Here is a 25,365-nt window from a genome sequence, read left to right on the forward strand (position 1 = left end):
TCACAACACTTTGCGGCTAAAATTTTAAACTTCTTCTCCAAACGAACATAAAATGTACATAAATTTAAACCTTCAATTTGTTCTGTTCAGATAAACTATTTCAGCCTTTATTTGTTTTCATTCATTTAAAATCGTAAAGAACTAAAATTGCATGTTTAGACACAATTAATCTGACACAAGCCCTGTTGGGAAAACACTGGAAATGACTGTATGGTGTGAGTGGGGACATTTGTTCTTTTTATCAGTTTGCAATGCAGCGCAAAGTCACCAACACTTGGCTCTTGTGTTGCACCATTCTTCATATGTGATGTGTCATGTATTGACCCATCTTGACGCTGACGCATAGCGATGTGGCAAGAGAAGTGAGAAGAGTGCTCAAAAGCCAGTCGGTATGGCATATTTATTTCTGAATGTACAATGAGGGTAGTCTTGTTGTCTTCGTGTTGAATTCCTAACGCAGAAAGCTGTTTCTCTTGAAGTGAATAAATTTGATTGTGGGGTACCTAAGGGAACCATTTGATTTCAGTACAGCCATTGAGAAATATAAATGTGCCATTTCAGTAGAAAATTGTGTTTCATTTGTCCTGAAAGCATTGGCAGCTGTTTTTTTTGCCATAGGCTGAGTCTGTGACAGAGATTATTTGTCAAGAAACCTGATAAAAAAAAATCAAAACACCTCCCAAAGAATCACATTTTCTTTTCTGGACAGCAAACAAGATTCTTAAGTCTGACTAACCCTTTTCTTGCCTCCTACTAAAATCCTCCCACCTTTTCCAAATACACTTGAGTCAATTATTTTAGTACCGAAATGCTATTTCTGTGGAGAGGCATTATTGGCCCTGCTGGAGAGAGCACACATGACGGGAAATAAAACAACAAAGTGACACAGGGCAAAGATCCTCCAGGTGATAAAGGGCAATTGTTTTCTGGCAAAGGAAGTGCTTATAAGGTAGCCTAAAGCGATTTGCACCCCATTCCCCAGGAGTCAGAGAGAAATGCCATGAGCAGTTTTGATAATCTCATACATCCCTCAGGATTATTTTGAATCCTAGACTAAAAGATGGGTTATCCTGTGTTAAAGAAAGAATTAACCTGTGTTCCTACAGTCATACCTGGGGTTTATCTCTGACAGCAACACAGTGTACGGTGAAATATAAACAGCAGCAGTGATTATATGATCAAAACTATGGAAGATTTATTACAGTGACACTGGCCAAGTGTCAGTGTGCAAGGTTCATCAGTTTGCAAAACAAAATGGTGATTGCAGAAAATCAGTCAGTTTTGTGTTTTGAAAACAGTCTATGGACAGTACCTTTCACTATAAAAAGATACAACCATCTGCATCTGAGCATTCAATATTATATACACACACACATATATATATATATACATATATATATATATATATGCATATTCATACATATGGCAAGCCGTTCAGGAAATAATATATTGAATGAAAGTCTGAATATATTGAATGAAACTCGATATATATGGAATGAAGTCTGAATATATGGAATGAAACTTGATATATATGGAATGAAGTCTGAATATATGGAATGAAACTCGATATATATGGAATGAAGTCTGAATATATTGAATGAAACTCGATATATATGGAATGAAACTCGATATATATGGAATGAAAGTCTGAATATATGGAATGAAACTCGATATATATGGAATGAAAGTCTGAATATATGGAATGAAACTCGATATATATGGAATGAAAGTCTGAATATATGGAATGAAACTCGATATATATGGAATGAAAGTCTGAATATATGGAATGAAACTTGATATATATGGAATGAAAGTCTGAATATATGGAATGAAACTTGATATATATGGAATGAAAGTCTGAATATATGGAATGAAACTTGATATATATGGAATGAAAGTCTGAATATATGGAATGAAACTTGATATATATGGAATGAAAGTCTGAATATATGGAATGAAACTTGATATATATGGAATGAAAGTCTGAATATATTGAATGAAACTCGATATATATGGAATTAAGTCTGAATATATGGAATGAAACTTGATATATATGGAATGAAGTCTGAATATATTGAATGAAAGCTTAAATAAGTACTCTGAACACCACTTCTAATCGTATTGTTTTATTGTCATCAAAGAGACTCATCTTTTATTAATGTCTCTCTGAAAATAACCTTTTGCACTTCTTTTTAGTGTTTCTGAGGGGACACATTTTCCTCTACCTCTGTAACCTGTGGTAATTTGGTCGTACTTTTTCATTACACTCACTCACTGTCAGATGATGCACACAGGTATGAGCTCCACCTGTTAACATTGAACAGGATGCTACATTATCACAAGTCATAACAAAAGTTAGCTAGCGAACTAGAGGACTGAACCACCTGAATAAAGAAGGGGCAATATCTTTAGCCTTTGTAGAAATGTGTACAACCTGTGATATTTAATATTTTCGTATTTTCACTTGTTTACTACCCTCCTAAATGCTTCTGCAGCCCACTGCTTCGTGTTCCTCTCGTCTCTCTGTGCAGACGGTCCGATCATCACTTTTGGATGAAACCAACTTAATAGAGAGGAGGGGTGGGTTCCTTTTTCCTATACGGATTGACTGAACAGCACATGCATTACCCAAGGGGTTGATAACCCCTTCATTAATTAAAATTGCAGTGAAAACATCTCGTGCCTCCCTCATGGTTGCATTACTAAAAGCTACGTCTAACCGGAAAACAAAATCACACCCCTATGATCACACCCCAGAAAGACAAGATGGCGCAGGCCATACATGACGTGATTTTTCATTCCATATATTCCGAGTTTCATTCCATATATATCGAGTTTCATTCCATATATATCAAGTTTCATTCAATATATTCAGACTTCATTCCATATATATCGAGTTTCATTCCATATATATCGAGTTTCATTCAATATATTCAGACTTCATTCCATATATATCGAGTTTCATTCAATATATTCAGACTTCATTCCATATATATCGAGTTTCATTCAATATATTCAGACTTCATTCCATATATATCAAGTTTCATTCCATATATTCAGACTTCATTCCATATATATCAAGTTTCATTCCATATATATCAAGTTTCATTCAATATATTCAGACTTCATTCCATATATATCAAGTTTCATTCCATATATATCAAGTTTCATTCAATATATTCAGACTTAATTCCATATATATCGAGTTTCATTCCATATATATCAAGTTTCATTCAATAATTTCAATCATTAATTTCCTGAACGGCTTGCCATACATACACATATGTATATATATATATATATATAAAATATTGAATGCTCAGATGCAGATGGTTGTATCTTTTTTATAGTGAAATATATATATATATATATATATATTATACAGGGTTTTAGTCTAGTTATCAACTAGAGCAAATTTTCAGCACATAACTCTGGAATGATCATCCAAGTATATCATTTTTAGAGGGGCTCGCTGTTACAGCTTATTAAATGTATAGCATGTTTTTTTTAAGCATTTACAAAGACATTTCTTTCTTAGAAATCGAAGTTGTTACTGAAAATGTAGAGTGAATTGTCTGGTATCTATGGTTGATATCCAACAATTAACCCTCCTGTTATGTTCGTTTCTTAGGGAGAACAAAAATAAATCTCATTATTAACTCCATTACTAATAATTTAAATCAATATTTAGTGCATCAGTGTTCTTTAATTCTCTCAGATCATAGTTCAATGAGGATAATTCACTCAATTTCATGAATATTCATGTTAAAAAAATGTTTTTGTACATTGTAAAGTGATTGGGGTGAAATATGTAACACAACTGCAAAGAAACATTTAATATTTACCAATTATGACCTCTTTTAGCCTCCACTTTGACTGCAGGGTCAAACTGACCCACGAACAGTATCTATGTAATATAAACATGCAGGGGGGTTTACAAATGTATTAAATGAACCATTTTCATTTCATATGTTGTTCACGCTAATTAAGCCATGCAGAAGACGTTTCATAGCAAAAAAAACACTTTTAACAATTTTGTTTAGATTTTTTAACTATAAAATGGGTCAATTTGACCTGCAACATAACAGGAGGGTTAAAGAATTGTATGTATTTTGTCATAAGATGGAGACTCCTTTTATATCTGTACAGTTAATATGAAGCTCCAAATGTCACAACATATAAAGTTTGTTTAATTTAGTCCTGAAGTGGAATAGAGCTACTCATCTAGCTTTCAGCAAGACAGCAAAAAGTATGTGCTAGCTACCAGAGGTGAAGCAATATTTCTTGAGTTTAAACGGGCAGAATTGCCAGCCTGTGCACACAGAGATGTGGATATGCTTTGCTTTGGTCATTCCTTGATAATTGGTCTTGAAGTAAATTATAGAGTGGTATAATGCCAGGTAGGCAAGTTAAGTGTTCCTGGTTCCCCATCATTTTAAAGCACCCTATATACTAATAACATTTTATTGATTTGAATGGGTTACGCATACATTAAATCTAGTCAAAGTAGCAAGATGCTAAACAGGTATGTTAGATCTTTATTCCTGAAGAGATCGGGTATCATACAATGTCTTCGATGCATTAAGAGAAAACCAGATTTCATGGCATGGATTCAGTAAACAGAATGAATATGGGGCTGCGGTAAACCCTGTGGCTATATAAAGATTATATTCATTATAATATTATTGCTTTCATCACAGAGGAGGGAGATTAGGGGCCCTTAAGACAAAAGGTTATGGATTCCTCGCAGGCCCACCTCTAATCTAACCAGTAACACCTAAGTTGAAATTCTAATGGAGTGTTTTGTGTCACTACACAGGCCTACCTACTGTAGATTAGTTGGTTTTATTATGACATAAAGTGATTGCACAGTACTGAGCTACTGCCCTAAGCAGTTCATTAATGACAGAATGTCCATAAATGCTTTCTAATATCACAGGGTATTATAGAATGAGTTTGTGCTTATCAAGTACAAATATTGACGCTTTCAACTTAAGTGTTACTTTAATAAGCAAGTGAAAATTGTATAGCATTATGCCCAGTTCAGACAGCTCATATGATGCCATTGATGCATTCTCAAATAGAAAAATGCATGATTGAGCAACATATTCTGTATTAGATCAACTAAAGTCATAAAATCGCACATGGTAAAATAGTCTATATATGAAATACCAAAAAACTCAGCTGTGAACAAACGTGAAGATGGAAACAAGGTAATATAGTTAAGGCTAAACATCTTTGTCTATTACCTTTGTATAGCTAAGTCAATAAGAGGAGCATGCATTCAACAGAACATTGCCACAATTTTACATTAAACAACAAAAGCAATCAACTCAAAACAAATGTATGTGCCTTTCGTCACCACAAATCAGAACTGTGTAATGTAGTTTTCCACGTCGTAAATCATATGGCTTTGTGCAATTTTTCACGGTCAGTAAGTTCACTAATGAAATTGTTTTTTTGTAAAATAAGATATCAATAAATGTCATGCCAGAAATTATTGAGATTCTGCTCTACATGCGCTGTTTCTAACATGCCAGATTGTGCTAATTGTACATCATCCTAAAAAAAATATCAGAGGTCTTTCGCCTTAGCGTGTATACACTTACAGCCAGGGACAAGTGTGCTCAATTCCATCACCCTACTTGATATAAGGTATTTTGTGCACATATTCTACATTTCTTTTAATATAAGAATATTGTCCAATAATAAAGGGGTAATATTACAAGGATTTCAGGTAGGGAAATAAAGGTAAATGGCATTAGTTAAAATATGTCGCCTGCTTTATGTAAAGCGATCTGAATTCATCTTTCTGAGTTTGGGGGGCAGGTGTCCGTCCATCCTGCCTCCTCCTCCCCCAGCAAGTCGCTGCAGCTTGGGAGGTAAGTCCGCCACCGACTTACTCATGGGCTCTGAGCTGATCTTTGAGGCCTTGCCAGCCATCTTATCGTCAGAGACCCCGGGAACAGAGCTGATTCGCTGCAGCTTCATGGGCAGGTCTCCAAAGCTGTAAGTCATCTCTGAGGTGGTGGAGCTCATCCGTAGCAGCTTCTTGGGCAGGCCCTCCCGCCCCGTGATCTTCTGGAGCTTGGTGGGCAGCTTGGTGGTGCTGTCATTGTCCTCCAGGGTCTCCAGGCAGTCCAGGGAGCTGTTCTTCTCCCCGCTGTTGCACAGGGACGGAGCCATGAGGGGCGAAGAGAGCAGCAGGGCCTCCTCCTGCTCCTTCACGCTGTACGGAGGGGTGGGCACCTCGAACGTGGCGTGGAACTGCGAGTAGTCCACTTTAAAGAAGCCTTCCTCCAGGGAGATGACCGGGAAGAAGCGGTGTCCCCACAGAACCTCGTCTTCTGTATACGACGTCCTCGCTTGGCAGGTCATCCCTATCAAAGGGAGAAACACAACTTAATGAATTATTTCTACGGATTCCTTTGGAGGCTTCAAGTTATAACAAATTATGTGTCTTTGTCTTTCCACAGCCCAGCACGCGAGAGCCTAACATTTTAACATGAAGTATTTCATGACTCCAGCATTAAACAACAGAGCTCTGATTCAATTATATGCTTGGCACAGTTCCATAAACAAGATGGTATTCATCAGGATTCTTGCAATTTTCGTATCAGAGAGCCAACAATAATGCAAACAAAAGTGCCTCATTGAATGAGTACTTACTGTATTACAGAGCCAGCTGCCTAAATAAAAAGCTTAATGGACTTTTCAGCTTCCAAATGTGATGTTTAGGAGCAATTTCCAGCCTAACTTGAAAAATAATTAGAAGTACGGCTGAGTTATTTGCTGTGTTTGTTTGGCTAATTAGTTAATCATAAAAGTCCTAATTCATTCTGAAATTACTGTTCATAAAGAACTGCCAATGCACTCGTCATATATATTCACTGATTAAACACAGTATGACATTGATTTGATTTATTCAGTGTCAAGTTTGATGCTATCTTGCAGAGGCTCCACAGGAATGCATACATAAAAAGGTTGAGGCTAACCCAAGAGAAACGTTTAACAATAGTATTCTATGCATTTAAAGCAGGGGGGGAAAAATCAGGCTTCCAGTATAATAAACAGGTTTTCTTCACATCAGCTCTCATGCTACTTAACAGTGCAGTCCACATCTTAAGCTTCCCTAGCAGCTACAAAAGATGGAGGATTAAGATAATCAAATTTCTGGAGAGGCAGACCCAGAGGAGTAACGGCTGCAGGAGGTCTGGCTCCGAGTGAAATGTCTCTGAAACTCTCTGACACAATAAAGGGAATCCAATTGAATCAGAAACACAAAGAATAACATGAAGTATTTGTTACATAACATTGTTCGGCTTGAGAAAAGCAGAAATGAGTGTGACAATTTAGTTTAAAGCATTCAATTGTGTCATTTGGAGTTTGCAAATTAAAACAAAATACCCAATTTAGCATATTCAAGGGTTTGCATGCATGAAGGTGTAGCCGTGCTGTGCAAATTCAGCACAAGATACCAGTTTTGTAATGAACTTAGAATAAAATTCCCCTCACAGGGGACTCTGAATTAAATCACTGCTTAAATATTCCCCTCTCGTCCTTGGAAACAAATTAATGCAATTAGCAAAATCATAAGGTTTGAATTAATGATCAACACCATTTCGTCTTTATGCAAACTTATCGGATGCTTATTAGTGATTTTCTGTTGACATTATTCAGCAGCTGCTCTCAAAGCTGTTGTGCATTATATCATTTTACACTGCTGACAGCAAAGCCCTGTCTTTCTTAGCAGAGTGAAGATCCTGCTGAAAAAAAAACACATTTAATTTCTTACTCAAAGCGAGCATGGAAAATCTATAATTAGGTTTATATCCTAAACAAAACTCTAATTTGGTTATATCAGTCCTAAAAGCTCTCATTTTAGCACAGACGAATGGCTGGGGGCAGTCTTGCTGAGACTTGTTGAAATCCATTAGGAAATCAGCGACTGCACTGTGTTATTATCACATGTTTTAATTACCAGATTAATATTGTTCGAGCAGAGACAGTTGGGTCCAGACTGAGATGCACTCACAGTGAGACTCAACAGCTCATTGTGTGGACGTCACCAGTGAGAACTAGAGGCATCTGTGACTGTGCACGATTCCCAAGGTTATAAAATAATTCAGTGGTAACAGCTCTGTACACAATGGCAGATGTGCAGGGGAGTGAACATCAAGTGCGTTTGGGGTATTCAAAGTATTACTTCTGCACTGTCGCTTCAAAGTCCCAGAGCCTTTGGGCATATGGAAGTGTGCTGCGGTGAATAAAGCGGGCGACGCTAATGAGGACTTTCAGGCCAGAGCGATTGAGAGTTAAGTGTGAATAGAAAGCTTATTGCATTGTGAGCCTTTTAAGCTGCCTGCAGCCAAAACACAGTCAGCATTTGATCATCAGCAGGCTTACATTTACTGATTTTGAGAGAAACACTTTCTAGCAGCTTGTTAATCACTTCTAGAAGTCTGCCATACCTGCTTTTTTTTTAAAGTTAGGATGTTAAATGGACGACAGGTTAGTAAATACAGGAGTTAAGAATCAATAGCAGCTTTACTGGGAGGGAAAAAAGAGGTTGGAAATGAAATAGTGCCTGAAGCAAATGGTTGCTACAGTAATCTACAAGACACATATAGCTTTGTCTCTTATCTATTAAAAATGCTGTACTGTTCCTGTGGATGCTGTATGAGCTACTGGAAGACCTCTGGATGCCCATGAACTCCGCAGGCCCGGGGCTGGATCTCACTCCCCTCCTCTCGAGCCGCTCAAACCCACACAATGAAACAAAAATTCTAACAATACAAACGACAAACAAACCGTACCCTCATTCAAAATCTGACAAAAGCTCTCAATTTGCTTACGGCTCGTATTATAAATATGATTTCCATGCATTACTCACTGATTGATGCCTGAGCTGTGCATAATAAGCAACACAGTTGCATGAGATATGTACACTTCTGTTGCTAGAGACCAGCTGTTCTGTAACACCCACGTTCATACAGCACACAGTGTAACAGACACAGCAACAGAAGTGAACTCTGCGCCTCGACTTTTACGGAGGCCGGGACTTAAAATAGTCTGATTTGTGATGGAAATGTACACTTACATAGAGGACAATGCTAGACGGAGATCTGGAGATCACAGCAGAGAACAGCTAAAGATCTAAAAATAGCCCCGTTGAAGTAACCAACATGATTTTGCGTTAGTTTTCAAAATGTGATTCCTAAAAATAGGAATCGAGACAAATAAGAATACCCGTGTCGGTGTGTGTTTCGTACTACTGGCAAAGGCTTATGTAACTCTAAAGCACACGCCTGCCGGAGACTCTGTGTTTCTATGGAAACAAAACTGTAGGAATGTGTGCATGCGACAGCCATAAACCTTTTCACTGCTGAGTTTGTGCAAAAGTAACAGTGACAACACAAAACAAAAGTCTGTCTTTTACAGCTTGACAGTAAAAAGAAAAAAAGAGGGTTTCAATCGAGGGCAGGATCAAATTATCCATACGGCTCCGGAGTTAGAGCAAAACAGTTTCACTGTCAGATGAAAACATGACCTTTTACAACACAATACACCAGCTCAGGCTTTTTAGTGGTGAGGAGGAATCATATATTTTGGCAACTTCTTGTCCTCGCTCATAAAACAAATGCTGTCTTTATTAAAGCAAAGAACAAAGGTCTCATCCTCTTTCATCAATCACTTTAACAGCTCAACACTGCTGTGTTTTATAACTGAGCAGTCCTCATGGGCACCTCTGACTGTATCATATGAGCGTTGTGTTATAAACACACACACAGCAGGAGGAGACAAAAATCCTATCCTGTCTCTGCAGCTGTTTGCTGCTGGGAACATCACACACACCCAGGACATCACACCAATGAGAAAAAAAAGAGAACACATCAGATGTGTGCTTTGCAGTGTTGTCTCAGCCGCTTTGTTGTGTTAATAGCGTGAAAGTTTTGGAAAGTGAAACCAAAATAGCTAACATACAAATGTTTTGTTCTTTGTTCATTTGGATATATTGTGATTTCAAGTATTCTTATATTGTCTTTCCCTATGTTTAATAAAATATAGAGAAACATAAAAAGGGTTTAAACCTACAGTGGATAGCTAAAGTCTACACACCCCTTTTAAAATGCCAGGTTTTGTGGTGTTAAAAAATTAGGCAAAGATAAATCATGTCAGAACTTTTCTAATCTTTTAGGGGGAAGAATGAAAAATAAATAACTAAAATAATGTGGTTGCATAAGTGTACGCATCCTCTTATAAATGGGGATGTGGATGTGTTCAGAATAAACCAATCACATTCAAACTCATGACAAATAGTAGTCAGTATACACCTGTCATAATTTAAATTGACTTTGATTAATCACAATAAAGATCAGCTGTTCTAGGAGGATTCTCCTGACATTTCCTCAGTTGCATCTTACAGCAAAAGCCATGGTCCACAGAGAGCTTCCAAAGCAGCAGAGTGATCTCATTGTTGAAAGGTATCAGTCAGGAGAAGGGTACAAACATGATCCAAGGCATTAGATATACCACGGACCACAGTGAAGACACTCATCATCAAGTGGAGAGAATATGGAACAACAGTCACATTACCAAGAACTGGACATCCCTCCAAAATTGATGAAAAGAAGAGAAGAAAACTGGTCAGGGATGGTTCCAAGAGGCCTACAGCAACATTAAAGGAGCTGCAGGGATTTCTGACTAGTACCGGCTGACATGATTTATCTTTGTCTAATTTTTTTACATCACAAAACCTGGCATTTTAACAGGGGTGTGTAGACTTTTGCCATCCACTATAACTCACTGACCACATGGACTCCAGTCCTCACAATATAGGAATATAACTAATGCAATGCAAACAAAAGCCAATACATGTGAACGTTTGTTTGTGAAAAGTCATGTGTAAAAGTCTCATTCTTTTGTTTCAACTTTTCATGAATCAGTTAATTGATATTGTTGCTACCTGTAATAAAAGATTTTCTGCAGGAAAGTATGTTCAAACCCTTTCAAAGTTTTTAAACTTTAAGTTTATACAAAAAGAAAAAAATCTGAAAGCTTGACATCTTCATATAAGTACTTTGTCAGAATAAAAATAGATCAAATTAGACCCTAAAAGATCAATTATTTCATATTTTTTAAGAGTAAAAAAATCAAAGATGTGTGAAGTATCACCTTTTTTAAAGTGTTCATCTTTGTCTCTTCTTAATAAGATAAGTATAGTGGAGGTTTAATCATTTGCTGTAAAGTATTTGTTGTTGGACTGGTTTTCCTCATATCTGTCAAACAGACAATTTTCTGTCTCAGTGGATTCATTCAACTCTTCAACTGCTAAGACAACACAAAGCACACCCCACATACAGTCCCACCTCTGTCTTAGCTTCCTCACACTGGTTACCAGCTCCTTACAGAATTAATTTCTTATTTTTATTCATAACTTAAAAAGCCTTACATGGCCTTGCACCCAAATATATCAGCTGCATTAGGCCTGCTAACTGTGCAAGGGTTAAAGTTGCGGTCAAATGACACTCAAGCTTTTGCTGTGAAGGCACCTCGGCTCTGGAACGTTTTCCTCTTTATATTTGGTCAGCAGAAACAGTTTGTGCTTTTAAATACCATCTCAAAACTCATTATTACGTTTTAGCTGATACAGTTTTGGTGTGCAAATGTTTACTCTATTTTGCCCATTATTGCTTTTATCTATATTGTGACTGTCCCTTTCAACTTGTTCTTGTTTGAACGGTATGCTTGTCTTTTGCTGTGTCTGTATGAACTTTTTTTTCTTGACTGTCTTAGAACTTGTTTTTGGAAAGAACTTTGTGTTCCTGTCTCGAAAAGTGCAAATCAAAACAGCCTTATAATAATAGACTATCCAAAGGTTTGTCAAGAAGACTGTATTTTCTATCAATGTTTATATTTCAGACAATTCTGCACGTCTCTTTTCCTCACTCAAGGTTTCCTGCTGTTATTATGTAGGGCTTTAGATTTATATGTCAAGGGTGCATTCAGCAAGATGTTCAAGTAAGACAAACCAATGGTGCATTGAACATTGTGATTTTTTTCATATTGCAAGTTTTGCAGACATGTTGCTGCTGACTGGGTGCAGCCTCAGTTACAATTATCAACCAAGCCTTTGTCCAGATTGATTTCATTCTTGCTAGTTTAAAACCGCCCCACTGCCCCCCCACCACCACCATTGATAGCCTCCGGAGCCTCATCAGCTTCATTGTTTTAACAGTTTGAGCTTAAGTCATCGACCAACACCTCAACCTCTAATGCCAGTATGAAATGGGATATTTTGTACCACAGCTCAGGGCAGATAAAACTCAACTACATACCCTTTTGTAGTAATACCAGTTTGTCATGAGTTGATGTTTGGTTCAGTTGTTCCGTGTGTTTCATGCCTTGGTTTCTCCTGTGTTTACACGGTATCAGTTATCCTTTGTGTCCCTTGTGTGTTTTGTGATCCATGTCTCTTTTTGTACTTTCTGGTGTTTCTTAGTCTTGTCTTGTGTTCTCTGTTTTGTAGTTCTGAATCCCCTGTGTTTCCAGGTTAGTTCTTTTCTGCCTTTGTGTTTCCCTCCTTGTTGATTAACCTCATTAGTGTCATCTTTGTCCTGTGCTCCACACCTGTGTTAATTACTCAGTGTATTTAGTTCCTCTGTTTCCCCTGTCTCTTGTCAGATCTTTGTATGTCTACTCACCCGCATGTGCCAGTGTTTCCTTGTCTCCAGTGGGGTTTTTTCAACAGTCGGTAAGTTTTGGTTTATTCAATTACTATTTTGAATCTGCATTTCAGGTCCTCTACTTTTTACTTTTGGTAAATGGACTTGGTAAATATACCAAGTATATATAGCGCTTTTCTAGTCTTTCTGACCACTCAAAGTGCTTTTACACTACTTGTCACATTCACCCATTCATACCCATTCACTCACTGATGGTAGAGGCTGCTTTAGTAAGGGACCATCAGTGTTGGCTAATCTCATTCATTCACATTCACACACCTCTTAACAACAGAGGGAGCTATTCGGGGTTCAGTGTCTTGCTCAAGCACACTTCGGCATGTGACTGCCAGAGCTGGGATTAAACCGCCAACCTTCTGATTGATATACGACCGACTCTACCCACCAAGACACAGCCGCCCATACGTGACACAGATATTGTCCAATAAGACCACCATTGCCAAATCATGTTCTTTCATTTTCTTGTTTCTCCTGAAATCAAACAATGTTACATCGATGCTATTGATGAATTGCAGATTTAGAGGATTTTTTGTTGCAGTCTGAATCAAATCAAACAAATCAATACATAAGCAGATCTATTAACTCTTACCTCAGCTTTTTTACTCATCACTTATGTCACCTATTTGATTTTGATTGGTCAAAACCCCTTGACAACCCCCTGAAAACTGTGATTGATTAATTTTCATATCAAGAGCAATGACGGAGACAGGCACCCACAATCACATTAAATAAAAAAAATAAAAAAAGAGTCCTGCACATTTTACTTCAACTCATTGACACTGGAGAAAAACATTAATTTATTTTAGCATGCTGAATTGGTAGGCTAAATAATATAGATAATTGAATGTTGTATTTGCAATTCCAGGAAAGGGCAGCAGAGCTGGTGCATCTCTAAGTTACTGATGGCTACAAAGAAAAGAAAATAGTGGTGATAATAGCAACAGAGTTGTTGTTACAAGTTCTTACTTTTGTCTCAGTTAGAATTAGAGGGACTATCTTTATTTATCTGTAAATAAATCATTTTAAAATCAGTACAATCGTCTTTAAATCAGTATTTGGTGTCATTATTGTTTTTGACTTTATTACCCAGCTACCAGCTACCACTTCGCATCAGGGACTTGTCCAAGCAGCAACCTCCGGTCTAAAAATATGAGTCCAATGTGGAAGTGCTAAAAACTGCAGTTCATCGAGGATCCCCTTGAGGCTGGCTCCGGAAGTACCGAAAGTCACATACACATGAATGGGAAAAAGACGATCTTTACAGCAGAAATAAACATGTTTACAGCCTGGTACAAAAGATGAGTGTAGTCTGGATAGCTCATTTCTTGATCGGCTCTCACTGTGAGGGGGACTTAATTTTTTTCTAACGTGGCAATTTCAAAGATATTGAGAGTACGAGTCTTTCAATGAGAGGCACAGCTGACTGCAGGAACACTGTAGCTGTTGGCTAGGAGACTAAAACTCCGCCTCTTTACGTCACACTGGCTCGACAGCAGCAATATGGCTGCCGCCGACAATTGGCCTCAAAACAGCTCATCAGAAACAGATGGGTGATGTCACGGATACTACGTCCATATTTTATACAGTCTATGGTCATGTCTCACCCTATCTGGGTTCTATTTGGCATAGCAGAGCTAACTATACATTCTCCATTACATTAAGTGTTAAGTACATATCTAATGGACTGTACTTGAACTACGCTTTTCTGGTCATCCCACTTCTCACAGTCCTTTTACACTATTTCTCATTCGCTCTTTTGCATCACAGTCATCCACTGAGGGCAGAGGTTGCTTTGTTAAGTGCCAATAAGTTTAAATTAATTCCATTCACACACATTCACACACTGCTGGCTATGCCACAGGGGCAATTTGGGGTTCAATGTCCAGCCCAAGGACACTTCACACATGGTCTGCGGGAGCTGAGAATCGAACAATCAACCTACCTATGTTGAGAAACAATCCACTCTACCACTGAACCACAGCTGCCCTTGTAACACTTTAACCACACCAGGTTGAGAGTGGTGACACCGCAGAAAGCAGAGGAGAAAAAGATCAGTGAAATCCATGAGGAGACAGTTTCTCATTATGTTCATTAAGAGCTAAATTTGTTACTGTGTGGATCCATTATGCTTCTAATTTCAGTAAATGGTTATCTGTTCCTCTCAGTGACTCTGCAGAAGACAACACCAAAACAGTTTGAACCCTCGGTGGAGTATCTTTTTTCAATAACGTCCTGCACAATCAGATATTCTGTACCACAGAATCTGTCAGAGGGATAACTAATGTTGTGAATACTACCAGTAATAGAAATGTTTTATGATCAAATAAGTGCACTGTTTTGTTTTATAAAACCACTTATGGGATCTTATTTCTCCCCAGCTTCAATTTAAAAAAAAAAACCTTTGCAGATAATGATTACTACCCTTTCTCTCACACTAATATTATTATCACCACGTGAGAGTAATGGAGAGCTCAGTTCAAATTATTTTCTTATAATATCCCTGTGTTTCAAAATAATTAATCAACCTAAATGTCAAAAGAAATGCCAAAAACTTTCCTCAAGTAAAAGCAGGTTCAAAACAGTTGAGAAATATCAGAGGTGGGAGTCAAAAAGACCTAAGCTGCACTAATTATTTAATATTAAAGTCATAATAAAAAGTAATTTGCATAATATGAAAAGGACAGCTTATGTGACAGACAAAAGTTAGAGCTTCTGCGTTTTCCATCTGCTCTACGAGGCGTTTTATCTCTCAGCTCATGGTTTTCATTTTCTTGCCTTTAACTTTCATTAGCATCATTTAACCCAGCAGCAGGAGTGAAAAAGTCTGACCAACCAACAGCACACAGCCTGCTCAATACATGACTGCAGAAAGATAAATACAAAGTACAATCTGAGAAGCGTAAGATGTATTATCTAAAGAGACATCTAGTGAGTCCTTTTAGACCTGAAGTGAGAAAAGGAAAAGTGTAAAGTGGCACCAATAGAAATGTGAAGTGTGTGGACACTGTCAAGCATGTATAGACACATAAGAGTCAGGTTCATCATCCGTTTTTTCTCAATTCCAACACAGCAGCGGCCAAAAGTAAAATTTGGCCTTGTATTTACCCGTTTAGCTGTGTTTTGGGGGTGCTGTCCCACCGCTTACTGTTTTGCCAGTTTTTTTGGTGGGTAATGAGGTATGGGGATTATGGTAAGAAATGTAGTCATATGACTCACCGTTATACTTGATGTCCAATATGTTAGTCACGTTAGTTGTTTGACCACACAAAAGAAATACCTGAACTAGGGATTCACAATGTTTAACAGGCCGGGAAGATTTATGATTCATTTTTACAATACTACAATTTTTTTCCAACTAAACAACAGATCAAAGCTGTTGTCCTTTACATGACTACGCGTTGACACAGTAGGTGGCAGCATGCTTTCCTCTGTTACATGTAGAGAAGAACAACAACTAGCGCAGTCACGGTAAGCTGACGTCACTGGTGAGTTTCATCACTGTTTCAGAGGAGGATAACACGATTGCAATTTGCAAAACATGTACTGCAAGTACTCAGAGAGGAGGAAAAAGGTCCTCAAAGTTTCACACAATAAATCCTTTAAGTCACCCGAAAAGTTGTCACTGCAACAAAGATGTATGAAAGGAATACGAAGCAGCAGGAGCACTGAGTTTCGTAGTGTTGATTAATCAGGCCTTTGGGAACTGCAGAGTTTACCAGAGACAACCCAAAGCTAGAGCAGTCATGACAAATTCACTGAATTTACAGCCCTTGATGCCCCACCTTTTCTGAGGTAGGTTCCAAGTATTATGACAGCTGAGGGTGTATATGGAAGAGTATTCCAAGTTCCCATTAGATTGAAGTATCCCTAACTGCCCTGTATGATGTGATGTCTACACACAGTCACAGTTTGATCGACAAAAACGTCAGTGTCATAAGTTGCACGTATGTAATTCTGATGCTAGTCCAGTGAGTCTGACAGCCCAAGGGCTGGATGAAGACTTCAACATAAAAAATTCATAATGCATGCACAGGAGTGCTAAACTGTTTAAGTAAAAAAAGCACAAATGCCAGTGACTCTGTCAAATGAGAAGAGTCACCTCGAGGGCACTCACAAATAGAGGTGTAAAGAAACCTGCAAAGACAGGTGTTATTGCCCTACTCATGCGGCCCTAGTGGCATAGAATTGCGTATGGACCGTAGGGACATGTCCCTACCAATCTCAAGCGATGGCTGAAATGTCCCCACCAATATTAAGGTTGAAGGGGGAAAAAATGTGCTTCATGCGACACATAAAGGGTTAAATCCTTTTCCACTTTGGCACCGCCTCCCAAATACGTCTTTGAGACCGGTCTGTTTTTTGGTTGGCTTAGCTCCCTAGGCCAGTGCTTCAGTTTTCGGCACTTCAGGAGGGCAGAGCCATGCTCATCAAACAGAACCAGAGCTCTGCAGCTCGCGCTGCAGGTATTTTCATCTGTTACCACAGTTCTACCTTCTTCAAAGTATGTTAACACTCGGTTTTCTAAAGTCCAAAACGTATAGGATCAATGGCTATAGCTGTGACTTGACGGAAGATGAAGAAATGTAAATAATATAACTCCTGCAGGCCACCGCTAGTCGAAGTTAAGCTCCTTCAATGATTAACATTTCATTTCATCCCAACCAATGTAAAAATCAGACCTATGCCCTTGGGCACTAGTGATAAAAGGTTTTCATAGTCCAGCGGTTGTTGTGTTGACCAAACAGCATGAGTGGCTTCAGTCACCAGATTTGTCACACATCCTCCTGAGATAAAACCTCACCCCACTCATGTTTGTGAATACTCTTTTTTTTTTTTTTTTTTTTTTTTCTTTTTTTTTTAACCACATTTAATTTTGTTGATGTTGATTGTGATGCACTGCTAGATTATGCATTCATTTTTGCTGCAGTATATGTACATGAGATGATACCTGAAAAATTGTTGTTATAGATTTGTGACTAATCATGTAACGGAAGCAGATGACAACTCATACCTTTTAGGTAAACACAACAACTGCAGGATTACAGAAACCACTAGGGAGATAAAAACAGCTGCCAATTATGTCTTTATGGCAGTGATCCACTTCTGCCTTCTTTACATTTAATTTAGCATACAATAGAAGGTTATATTAGCCTTATGTGGCCTGCTAGAACACCCCACTGTGTAACTGGAGATAATCATGATTGAACACGTAGATTACAGTTAACTGCAGGGAATTTGTAAACAAGAAAATGTATTTAGCACCAGCATTCGTGAAGTAACATGCCGTTTTTGCCATCCAGGCAGGAGCAGCCTGACATTGTGACGTCAGATGCGAAAAGTTCCATACTCAACTCCATGTTTTGTCTTAACTTAACTATGGACTTTAGATACATTTACTGCACCTTGGTGATCATATTTTGAAGCCTCAGGACATAGGACCAGCAGCCATATGATGAGTAGAGATTATAAATGTATTATAACAACTTTAAAAGGTGTGAACATGCCATTGTTGTGTTTACAGCTGCATCAGATGGTCAAAATCATGAATTAATGCCTATGTAAAGTATACAAACAAAGAATATGCATGACAGCACAAAACAAAACTGTACTATTTATCCGCAAGCCAAACAGAAAAAACATGTAGCATAAAGGATAAAACGGCAACTCACTCAGAAAATATGAAAATATGATGTGACAACCTGCTGATAATGTCACATATTCACTTGTAAGAGCTGCTGATGTCACCGTGCCAACAATAGTGTACAAACCTGCGGGATAAATGATCTCTGCTGATTGGCTAATGTATACCTTAATCCTACACAAGTGTGAAATCCTTTCAGAAGCCCCCTGTCGTTGAAGTTCACCCAGCAGTTTACTGCTCTCACACAGCATGCAATATCCATGTGACAGCATGAGCGGCATTAGAATAATCCTCCGCTGAATCCACAAATGCAAGACAGATGTAGAAAAAAAATGCATCTCATTAGAGGTGAATTTCAGAGGGGGAGAAAAGATAGAAAATCAGAGAGGACACTTTTTCTGCATCATTGTGTACAGGTGGGTTTCACGCTGAGATTTTTTTTTCTCGCCATTTCAACAACAGATATGTTTTCAAGTGAAATCTCCGGACGTAATCGAAATAAGAAAATCAAATGGAGTTTGAGAAAGTGGGCTGATGTGGAAATGACTACACAGTAGTGAGATCTGATGTGTGTCTCTATCTGCTCTGTACAGTGTAGAGATATTTCACAGACTCCCAGTTGATTCCATTACCGTCTGAAATATAAAAAAAGAAAAAACGCAAAGAGGCAGGAAGTTGTGTCAAGAATAAACTTTGAGATTTAGATACCCAAAAGCCATCTCAGCTTGAGACTCTAAATAAATGCACTTTTTCCTTGATAACACAGAGCTGGCTGCTCCTCTGGTCTAACAAAGTGAGGCAGCCGCACAGTCAGAGGAGTGACAGTGAAGATAAAAAGGCTTCTTTGGGGGCTAGGATTGGAAAAAAAAAAAAGCACTGTAAAGTCAGAGGCAGCCTGCCAGTGTGCCTTGATAGTGGCTGAAAAAGAAAAAACTTAAGTGGTATTCACAGACAGGGTCATCTAAAAGAAGCTAATCCAGGTTGTTGAAGCCAGGGGATCATGTCTGTTTTTCAGCCTGCGGTGAAGCCACATTCACTGCTCTAACAACACGGTGGACGAGGTAAAAAGTCAAAGGGGCAGACCTGAGAGCAGCTCTGTCACACCACTGAGCCAGGGTCTCAATCTAAATTTGTGAAAAAATAAAAATAATAAACCACCGCTATTATATGATTCAACAACCCGCAGGCACCGAGCAAATGACACTCCAAATTGACGGCTATGTGAAAATGAAGGTTTATTCAAATGACTCCTCTGGATGAACTCTTACAGTGCGACTCACCAACGAAAAAGGGAAGGTGGGCGTTGGAGACTTTATACGCAGGCTCCTATTTAGTGACAAATTCACAAATAAGCTCTCTCTCCCTCCCTTTTTCTCTTTCCATTTCTGTCTGGCTCTCTCTCTTTCACTCAGTCACTCAAATGGTCACACACACGCACATACACACACATGCACGCACACAAACTCATTCACCAGTGCAGTGCTGTCAGCAAAGTCCCCTGACAGTCTATCACGGCTGTGGAAACAGCTCAAGTGTTATGTATGAGAAAAATGCGAGCAAAAACAAGCATGAGGATCTGGACGCTGCACACACACAGAGCAGCAACACAACCACACAACGCGGTCCAAGATTCATCCTGATCTCATTGTCGGGCGCTCCCTTGCTTGCTCTGGCCAGGGCTGTGCACAAAAATGCCTTCGCTGCAGAGCTGGATTGTGTGGAAAGACAATTAATTCGAGACAATTATTCTGTTGTTCATTTGTGCAAAACAGGAAGCAGAATTCCCCTTTGTCTTATTTTGGGATCCTGTTACAACAGATTAAGCTGCTCCTCTGCCGAATATGGTAATGAGAGGCAGAAGAAGAGGAGAATATAAGGAAGCAGGGGTGAGTTTAAGCTCACTGAAGAGAGGGAAGTTCAATTCAAAGGAGTGGTTAATTTAGGTTTTAGTGTTTTGACATTTCACAGCTGACTTGTTTCTCTCTTCGATGAAACGTAACAAAGGAGAGGACAAATTGTGGCTACAAAAGCTTTAAAAAAATCTAATTTTGATACAGACACTGCTATTGTGGCCACAAGTCCTGTCTGATCATCTGTTTCTATGGTGACCACCATCAAGTGCTAAAGTGTAGAAACATCCACAAGCAATCAGCGACCTGTTTTTCACAGTTTGACTTTACAAAGAGGGGATTCGGTCCCCACCTTGCTGTGAGTGTTTTAATGTTGTTTCATTGTGTGATGCTTTTGTGAAGGTCGCTTCCAGTCAACCTATACAGTAGTGAGACCAAGGAGGAAGATGATGGAAAGGAAAAGGCAGGGGAAGTGCATGGCTGTGGGGGAGGGGAATGCCTGGATGCTGAGGCAATTGAGGCTGTTGGAGAGCGAAGGGAAGGGAAGGGAGTAGGAGCAGGAGCTGCCAACCATCTCCACACAAGGTGGGGTGTCATGCAGGCCGGAGGAACATATGGCTGCAGGCCATTAACGCAGCCAGAAGAACACACATTACCAAGCGAAGGCAATTCTGAATGCTGCCGTAAAAAGAACCAGTTGAGCAAAACAGCAATCTATTGATTCCCCTGACACCAAACAACCAGAAACAGTCATACAAGAGAATCACTCCGGGAATGTGTCCAAACCCACTGGCTTACAAATTAGTTTCTCTCCATGATATATCGTGTGCAGAAGCGATCAGGCAAATCTTTTTTTTTTTCTCCCTGCAGTGAATGAGTGACAGCTGTAAGCTCACTTTGATCTCAGCTATTACATGTACTTAAACAAGAGGAAAGAGTTACAGCTAGAAGGGTGCAACAAAAGAGGGATTTCTGAAGCTCAAAGAGATCACATGTGGTGCGATCTAGCTGTTAAGAAATTGCCTCTTTGATTTTGTCACTCAAACTGAAGTGCGGATTATTGTGGTAGACCTAAGCATGTCCAAGTGAGGTGAGAGAGAGTGGGAGAGACATCCCATAGGAGGGTCTTTTTTCGAGAAGACAAGCCTTAAGAACTTGTTCATGTGGCTCTGCGTTTAGCCAGCAGGATTGATCCACCTGCACTTCAGGGACAGTCAAAAGCTCTGACAATCAATGCTGCTATCGAACAACATTGTAAGTGCATCACAGCCTTCCCTGTAACCTCTGAAAGAAAACGTTTTTCCTCTGTGTCGATCCTACAATGAGACAAGGGTTAATATTGAGCTGTACAGTGTCTCTCTTCTAAAAACCTGACAAAAAATACAAAAGCAAATAAGATCCTGTGTCTTATTCAAAACTCCCCATTGAGTGATTAAGACTGGGGCATCGATAGCACCTTCGTCACACGAGTTCATCCCAGGTCTCCCTCCACTCCTCCTCAACTGGTTATTTATTGCCATCCAACAGGGACTTGACAAATCCCTAAAGACACAATTACCCTGCTCCCCCTCGGGAAGCCAGCACAGTTCATCTAAAAGGGATAATGAATCCAGGATGTCATCGCTGGTTGGCTGCAGTGCCCACAGTGTGGAGTTCATCCATGGTGCAAATATTGTTTGTACAGTAGCTATAAGGGAGAATTCTCACTTGTGTGATCACAGAATATCCTTGTTTGTTTGTTTAAAATTAGCAATGCTAATTGCTCTGTTATTTGATAAAACATGCAAGCTAAACCGGGCTTCCTTTATTAACCTGGAGTTCAAAATAGAATAAATATCTATATAAGGTATCATACACCAGATAATAAAGAAGCTTATAGAGTTGACATCATTACCAGGTTATGTGAGATGTAAACTCATCTACGATTTAAAATGCACCGCACAGAGGTATGAAGTCTGCCATGATCCTGTACAACACCGTTATCAAGAGACAACACTGAGCTAAACCAACAGTCTTCTCTCCCTAAAATGAAACACTAAACTAAATAAAACTACAAGAAAATCTAGTTATACTTTCACTCTAAGAAAACTTATCTCAAGTAATATTATTGCAGTATCAATATTCTAAATTACAATTAAAGTTATAAGGTAAAAGTCATGTTTATGAAGCAAAATATAATAGAATAGAATTCACTTTATTTATCCCTAAGGGAAATTCAGTTGTTTGGCAGATAAAATTATAGAAATCACATAAAACAAGTAATTCTGGTGTCTGTCAGCTCATCTCCCATTGGTTAGAGAGTTCTGAAGCCTAATGGCTGCAGGGTAGAATGATTTTCTGTATCTCTCAGTCCTGCAGTGCAGAGAGATAAGCCGTCCACTGTAAAAGTAAAGTTCATACCTGATGCTGTTCAACCACGAATCTTGTTTTGCTCCTTTTATGTAGCTTTTAGTCATTTTTAATTGTATGGTGCTATTTGTACTTTTCTTTTGTTCTCTTTTTTGTTTGTTTGTTGTTTGGGTTTTGGTTCCTCCTCTACCTTCTTATTTTGATTTTATTCTACTCTAATTCATCTTTGTTTAATCTTAATCTTTTTGGGGAGCCTTTTTAACATCTGGCAAGGGACTACGGATGTAAACTAGCCTTTTGGCTAATTCTGGAATATCTACAGAAGGGTTCATTAATATGCATGGTCCTTTTAAGTAATGAATAAATAAATTAATAAAAGTAAATTTGCTATATTTCGACAGCAATGTACCCTCTGGAGTGACAGTGAATTTTTGGGACATTAAAGTGTCACCAGTGGTTAGCGATAAACAATCTAGAGCCAATACTAATCTTTCCATGCACTGTATTGTTTACAGTCTAGTTAGCAACATGAGAGACAAATGTTTGTACAAGTGACCCTTCAGTTTTGTCTGCAAGAAATGCTGTCATTTCTTGGTTGATTGGGCTGCAGACTGTTTATCTGTTTCTGGCAAGTCCCAGTTTCATTGTTAAAAGGAAATTACACGGAGGTTTTCACTCAGGCTTACTTAAGTGGTATGAACCTGAGAAATAAACAGATTTTCTTGTGATTTATTCGCAAATTAACAGGTCGTTGCTTTGTCGAAATAAAATCATGATGCAGATTCGTTGAATGTTAAAATGTCTGTTCTCATGAGGAGTAGAAAACAACTTTTAAAATGCTTGTTTGTTGAATGAAGGTACTGTCAATCATTCCTGATTCATCGCAGGTTGTTAGGAAATCTAAACAGAGCTTGGCTTTCATGACACAGTGTCAAGCAGATTTCATCAGATCATCATACTTTCACCGGAATGCGTTATTGGGGGGCTGAGGTGTCATTACAGCTGATTGCATTCCACCGGCTTTTGCTTTCCTTACAGACTGCTTTTACTGCATACACCAAAGTAGATGAGGAACAATTGGTCTATACTAATTGAACTACAAGCCTACTTCAAACAGAAACCAGAACACTTCACATACTAAATTCCAGGCGCCCCGATTGTAAAATCTTACATTAGAGACTGTATAATGCTATATTTTTGCTTCAATAAAAAAGCATTCATGAGTTTCATTTACTAATCCTTTGTTTGCATAATCTGCTTCTTAAATACAATAGTCAAGGCTTTTAAAATAAAGAGCAACAGGAAAGAGTACCTGTATATCATTGTTTTTCAGATCTAGTCGTGATGTATTACTCCACCTCTCTGTGACTCTGAAAACATGACCCCATTTGTTATGTTGAAATATTCAAGGCAGGGAGTCATTGAATGTACTCTTAATAAAGTCAAATGAGCCAAAAGCATGAAATCCAGTTTAACCCGAGTGCTGTGAGGTGTCAACACGTGGCCTATCACTGCACAGGTGGAGCTCAGCAGGGACAACCGTGTCTCTCCAGAGTTCTCACCCTGAGCACATTAGATTTAATTGGAAACTCCTGCTCTCACCTGATCTGCTGCTTTAACTCCCGCACTGAACCATCTTTAACCCTTTGACCTGCAGGGTTGAGGCACCAAGAGAGAGTGGACATGCTTTCCGTGTAATGAATTACGGTCAGTTTTCTGGCTCATGCCTGGGGTTCACTCGTGCTGTTGTTTGCTTAAACTATGATTTTCTCAGCTTCAGGTGACCCCTGACCTCTGGGGCTCAGGCTGCAAACTCATATGATTAAAACTATGGGGCCTCTGGAGCAACAAAAGCTCTCCATTTTCTTTTCAATTGGGGCTGCTGATAATAAAACAGAGATCGAGCTATGACATCTGCTGCTCTGCTAATCAGTGGCAATAGATGTTTCCATTTAATTATGCTGGCTGCAGAGTCTGCATCAAAGCAATTATTCATCTCCATTTCATTTTCTAAATATGCACTTTATGTATATTTGTTGCACAACAACAACAACCACTTAATTAAAGCTGATGAAGATAGTATCATATGACATGATAATTATTATTCCCCACAACACAGGTCAGGAATTTATTACTTTGATTGGCAACAGTGTCTTAGAGGTTTATATAAAGTATTAAGGCTTAATATATATTTCATCGTATATCTTAAAATTCTGTCTTTGAATATTTATTTTGCCTCTGTTTATTGAGCTTTAATCCAGCACAGGTCTAAGTACAAACCTTCATTTCAGGGATACAGTTACACAACTTAAAACACAGAGCATACAGGTAGTAGGATCTTGATTTAAAGCTCCTCTTTCCAGTCACATACTGCATTTAAGCACAAATACACATGAATAAACATTACCACTTGATCCCGTCTATATGCAACCAAGCCCCTGCCACCCACACTCATTTCAAAATGAGCAGATAGCTGGGATATTCTATTTTTTATTCTGTTACAGTGAATCATAGGAAAAGCCTTGTAGCAGTATGAAAAAGAGGGGGCCGGCAGCAATCTTTGAAAACAATCAACGCACGACTTCAGAAGAGAAAGGAGAGAGATTCTGATCTTTTTTTTTGCCATAATTTGCCTTCTAATCAAATCAAGAGATGAAATGTGACGCCGAGTTTCATGTACAACACACATTCAGGGGGAAATAATTTTCAAATATGAGACTATTAGTTAGTTCAGTAAGCAGAGATTGTTTGCCGGCAGCACAAGTGTGCTGTGTCACCAGAA

At 38.7% G+C, this 25,365-nt stretch overlaps 1 protein-coding gene across 1 annotated transcript in view; it reads right to left on the reverse strand.

The window, feature by feature from the left end:
* Nucleotides 1–5,765: 5,765 nt before the first annotated feature.
* kcnj3a (potassium inwardly rectifying channel subfamily J member 3a) overlaps nucleotides 5,766–25,365 on the reverse strand; it is a 29,161-nt gene continuing 9,561 nt past the window's right edge. Inside the window, exon 3 of the mRNA XM_034693996.1 lies at nucleotides 5,766–6,380. Within this exon, the coding sequence (XP_034549887.1) occupies nucleotides 5,785–6,380 (596 nt within the window). The 3' untranslated portion in view covers nucleotides 5,766–5,784. The remainder of the gene's footprint in view (nucleotides 6,381–25,365) is intronic.

Source organism: Notolabrus celidotus, chromosome 10, assembly GCF_009762535.1.
Source record: "Notolabrus celidotus isolate fNotCel1 chromosome 10, fNotCel1.pri, whole genome shotgun sequence".
NCBI lineage: Eukaryota > Metazoa > Chordata > Actinopteri > Labriformes > Labridae > Notolabrus > Notolabrus celidotus.